At 46.2% G+C, this 5580-nt stretch overlaps 1 protein-coding gene across 1 annotated transcript; it reads right to left on the reverse strand.

Annotated features, from left to right (window-relative positions):
- Positions 1-2503: 2503 nt before the first annotated feature.
- Positions 2504-5246, reverse strand: RPL10A (ribosomal protein L10a). Its single transcript, XM_074236457.1, has 6 exons — positions 5168-5246; positions 4683-4757; positions 4325-4405; positions 3825-3973; positions 3233-3405; positions 2504-2710 (listed from the first exon to the last, which is right to left on the reverse strand). The coding sequence occupies exons 1-6, from the start codon at positions 5170-5172 to the stop codon at positions 2540-2542; spliced, it is 654 nt and encodes a 217-aa protein (XP_074092558.1). The 5' UTR covers positions 5173-5246; the 3' UTR covers positions 2504-2539.
- Between the last annotated feature and the right edge of the window lie 334 nt (positions 5247-5580).

The raw sequence follows: 5580 nt of genomic DNA on the forward strand, positions 1-5580 counted from the left end.
GGCTCAGCAATTATTGTTGGAACTATGAGAGACCCAGGAAAGAAAGTTTTTGTCACTAAAAATCCTTGGCACTGTCAAATGGTTCTGACAGGATTGTTATCAGTACAAATGAACAGGAAAGAAGAGACATCACCATCTACTTTGGAGTCCTTTCTAGTACAAAGATAATAAAACATACTATAACAAAGTAATAAAACTGCTACAGAAACATGGAACTTTTCCATCTGATTCACATTTGAAACTTTTCATATGTATTATCTCTCCCATTAGGATATAAGCTCCCTGACAGTAAGGACTGTCTGGTTTTTTTTTCATTGTTGAGTCTTCTTTTATGGGGGTGGGGGGGGAGCGGGGGACTGACTAAGGTCCTCATACATTGAGTGCCATGGCTGGGATTTGAACCAAGGCGTTAGGATTCTAAACCTAAATCCATTTTCATTGCCCCGTAGGGATCCCTTCATTCTACCTTATCTTTGATTCTTTTTCCTACATATGAAATATGTTAAGTGCTTATAGTACAGTAGCTGCTTTGTTTCCACTACATAGTAGGTCCTTATTAAATGCTTTCTCCGTTCCTTATAGCAATTGAGTGAAACTGAGTTGAGTTCAATAAGGCTTTTCCTTTATTTTTTTTGCAAGGCAAATGGGGTTAAGTGGCTTGGCCAAGGCCATACAGCTGGGCAGTTATTAAGTGTCTGAGACCGGATTTGAACCCAGGTACTCCTGACTCCAAGGCCGGTGCTTTATCCACTAGGCCACCTAGCCGCCCCCCCTTTATTTTTTTCTAGGCTTGTTTGATTTGGGGGGGGGACAGAGTTTGGACTCAGGGAAGAGATTAACCTAGAACTTACCTTGAAATACTAGGGTATGATTTAGATGCCTTATTTAACAAAGCTAATGAAGCAAACACTTGGTTAGTCACCGGAAGGTGAATTATCTCCATTTCAACAAGTGAATAAGGGTTTGGACTTCTTTTTCTAGAGCCTCATACTAGGGACAGGAATGGGGATAGAAAAGTACTTAGACAGAGGGGAACAGTAGAACCTGCCAGGGGTCAGTAGGGCACCAGTCTTTGGCACTATTCATTTCTGTCAGCTGGACCTGGGCCCAGCTCCCCCACCTCTCCTGCGCCACCAAGCATCCAAAACAGAAACAACCTTGAATAAACATGTAAAGAAAAGGATTTGTGATTGATTCCATGTAGGGGACTCCTACTAACTTAGATTACAATTTGTCTAGGGATCAGTGATTTCACCAAGGTCAATTACTCTCTTGAATGTTCCAAGGGGGGGAATGAATTTCATTTAGTTTTAACTGTCCAAAATTATCTACTTTCCATTGGTCATTTCTTTACATTACATGATAGTGGCAAAGTGTTTACAAGGCCTATTTCATAATTTAATGATTTAATATAGTTCACTCCCTTGTTTTTAAGTTTTATCTTGAACTGGATTTTATTGGACTGGTGATTTCATTAGATGAGGAACTCCCAATGAGAAAATTCCCTCTGCCAATGCACATCAAGTAACTGATATGCAACCTAGGAGTACTGGAGTTAGGAAAAAAAAAAACATTTAAAGGACTTAACCAGTTACATAGAAAGCATATAGTAGTAATGTTTTTATCTTTCATTTCTGAAGACTGACCTCAGAGGTCACAAGCACATGAATTGGATTCAAGTGAGGGAGCGATGTGCTAAGTCACCAGCCTCACTTTCTCCTAGTCACCTGGGTCCAGTGGCAAGATATCAAGATGACTGGAGATGGCAATCAGGGTTAAGTGACTTGCTCAGTCACATTGCTAATAAGTGGCAAGTGTCTAAGGTTGGATTTGAAGGCCTGTGCTATCCACTGTACCACATAGCTGCCCTGTGTAAAGGGCTAACTTGAATCACTATCTCCTAACTTGAGTCCAGCTCTTATAGAACAATCCTACTGACCAGTTCAGTTCCATTACAAATCTGACACAATTGGAAAATATTCAGACTACTGGATTTCAGAAGACTGGTTCGTTGCTCAACCTGCTGTCCCCTCACCTTTTCATCCTTTCTTGTTGAGTAACTGAAGCTTCTTGTACAAATACTTTCAAAGTTATTTGTACAATTAATTATCTAATTATCAATGTATACCATGGAAACAACACAGTGGATAGAGCACTGGTCCTGGAGTCAGGAGAACCAGACTTCAAATCAGGCCTAGCTGGGTGACCTTGGTTAATCACTTAAACCTCATTGCATAAAAAATAATAAAATCAGTTACAAAAGATATTAAAGAGTGAAATGTCTCCTTGAAGTGGGATCTTCCGTCCTGCCAAAAGAGGACAACTGATTCTGGCAATGGGAGAAGTCTTAAGGTTATTCTATTCCTTCTCCTCTCACTTTGAATGATGGCTAAACAGTTTGCATTGCCAACATTTCTACCTTGACTTGAAGTCCCATGGCATACAATCCTATATTATTTCCCCCTCCCAATCAAATTGCATACTCGGAATAAAGGACAAATCATTAGCAGCTTCCGCCATTTATTAACACCATGTTGATTTAATACAGTCGCTGAGGCTTGCCCATGGTGCTCTTGATATACAATGCCCTCACATTTTGCCAGTTTTTCTTTAGCAGAGAAACCAGGAAGTTGACAGCCAGGTGGATGTTGTAGACAAGCTCATCATCTGTCATCTTCACGTGGCCAACAGCTACTGCCAGACACAGCACCTAAGTAGAGGAAAACCAGGACCAGTTGGTGATGTCTGTGAAACCAATTTAACTATTGTCCTGCCTTCTTAAACAAGGCTGCTCCCAAGTTCAAGAAGAGGGGTAAACAACCTTTTAGTTCCCACTGTTTACAGCCACTTTTATGCCAGTTCTACTTTAGGCAGGTGCCCCCCCATCTACACTCCAATCACAGCAACAACTGGAGGGGCTGTTCATGGCACTCTTTGCTTTAGGCTAAAATGCTTCTTCTAAAAATCCCTAGTTCCCTTCAAGGGTAAAGGAACTCTTTGAACAAGTTTAATGATCACTTCAAAAATCATATTGTCCATATAGTTACTCCTCTAACAAGGCATACTCTTGGAAGATGAGCATTGTCTTCTGATTTGTACTCTTAGCATTTGAAATCTATTAAACCAAAGGGTACCTACCTATCCACCCACCTGGTCTTCAACTTTTATTTTTGAACATCACCCCAGACCACCTAGCATGCCAAGATTATGGGGGCTAAAACTTTCCCCTCACCTTTTTCATCTGGAACTTGATAGTAGATTTAACCTCATCAACTTTCGCCAGCATATTCTCATTGTGGGTGAGCAGAGATGGAAACTTGCCAGCTTTGTTCAGACCAGGGCCCAAGATTCGAGGGATTTGCTTGATCAAGGACTCAGAGGCCAAAAAGGCATCATATTTTTTAGCTATCAAGAAAGTCATAGTTTTTGGATGAATATTAGTGCAGTAGCACAATGTTTCTCTATAAAAGGGCTCTGGGATCTCTTAACTGGGAATAATGAAGGCAGAGCTAAGAACCAATCAGCCTGTCCAAGTAGTAACATATTTAGCCCATCCAAGAAAACCCAAGTGCCCTGTCCAAAATTTCCAAGGTATGTATTCTCAGGGCTGAAGCCCCAAGTTTCCTTTGAAAAGGTACAAAATTAGACTTCAGATTATTTGCCAATACAACAGTTTCATGTTACTTCAATTGTGGGTTCCTCCTTAAAAGCAAGGAGCATAAACTACAACTGGAAGAGACCTTCAAAGACCACCTAGTACAACCATGGAAAACCCAAGATTAAACCCCATGTCTTCTCATTCTCCCCCCCCCACTTTCACACACCCAGTTTCTTGACCAATTTCTTGTTCTTATTCAACTTCTTCAGGGCCTCAATATCCATGTGGGGGATTTCTACAGCTTTGGCCTCATCACAGTGCTGCTGGTCTCCCAGGACACACACAGAAAATTTAGGTCGGGGGGTGGATTTGAGCCTGAAAAGGAACAAAGGATAGAACACAGGTAACCCTAAGCCTTAAGAAAAAGGAGAAGAAGCCTGGGACCTTGGCCAAGGAAGCCTTACCCAGATTCTGAATGCACATCCACCAGCAGCTAGTCTGGCTTCTCAAACTAGCCGGCGGGTTCGGACAAGGCCTCCCCTCGCCTCCCCTCATGTTTTAAGACCCAGGGTAGGGGTCCGTTCAGCCTCACCTGCCTGGAGCAGGGGGTCTGAACTACCCTGGCACATCAGTGCTGCACGTGGCTCCCTTTCCTTTTTAACAACTGAAAAATGGAAGGAAGACAGGGACAGACTGAGGGCTGGGTATGGTCAGAACGGTGCCAACCTGACGGTGCCAGAGAAACGTTTGTCCTTTTGGGGATCATAGTTCTTCAGACTGATCTGCAGCTCCACAGTTTCCAAAAACCTTAAGAAAAGTGAACAAAAATAAGATCAGCGCTTATACCCTTCACAGAAACTAAAGAATAACATTACTACGCGCCAGGCACTTAATGGAATTATCTCCCTGGTTCCTTACAACAGCCTTGGGAGGTGTGTGTGTGTGTGTATATGTATGATGCTCCCCATCTTACAGATGAGGAAACTGAGTCCGGCGGTTTAGTGACTCGTCCGGAATCCCTGAAGCGGCATTTGAACTGGTCTCCCGTGCCCACCCAGCCAGACAAGCAGAAGGGGGTTCTTACTTTCTGCGCTTGCGCTGGGTCCCATGCAGGACCTCCCGCACGGCCTCGTACAGTGTGTCCCGGGACACTTTGCTGCTGCAGGGGTGCAAGGTTAAAGCGGTTAAATGATGCTGCTCAATGAGGGGCCTGCGGGGCCCCGATCCTGGCGCCCCACGCCGGCCCGCGCCAAATACACCACGCGCTGGGGCCGGGCGGGGAGCCTCGGGCCGCCCTTTTACACAGCCCGGGGCTGGGCCAGGGAGTCCGGGGCTGGCCGCGTGGGCCCCTGCCCTCCTCGGGGCGCTTCAACCCCGGGGCGCGCTCCGTGAGCAGGGCTTGGCCTTGGCGCGCGGCCCGGGCAGGGGAGGTGGGAAGTAGCCGGAGGAAAGGCTGGGGGGCCTCTCCCCGGATCCCCTCGGGGGCGTTCGAGATAAAGCTCAGCTACGGGGGGGTCTGGATGGAGGCGGATGCGAGCGCGGCCTAGTCGCGAGCACCAAGAAGCTTACCTCATGATGGCCCGCCGCTCGCACACCGGAAAAGAAGCAAGCTCTCGTTGCGGGCGGTCAAGTAGAACCTCGGGTCTCGCGAGACTCTAAATTTTAGCTGTGCCCGCCCCCCGCAGCGGGAGAGGGAGGAGCCAAGCTGAGCCTGGGACGCATGCGTACGGTGTGACCACGCGCCGGCCTCCTGGCCGGCCTCTCTCTCCCCTCCCCCGCCAGTCCCAGGTGCCCCTCGGGCTCTCTCTGGGATGAAAGGACAGGAAACGTTAGGAGAGGGGTGGCTAGGTGGCACAGTGGACAGAGCACCGGCCTTGGAATCAGCAGTACCTGGGTTCAAATCCAACCTCAGACACTTAATAATGACCTAGCCGTGTCCCCTTGAGCAAGCTACTTAACCCTGTTGCCTTGCAAAAAATAAA

Source organism: Macrotis lagotis, chromosome 5 (assembly GCF_037893015.1).
Source record: "Macrotis lagotis isolate mMagLag1 chromosome 5, bilby.v1.9.chrom.fasta, whole genome shotgun sequence".
In the NCBI taxonomy this organism is placed as follows: Eukaryota; Metazoa; Chordata; class Mammalia; order Peramelemorphia; family Peramelidae; genus Macrotis; species Macrotis lagotis.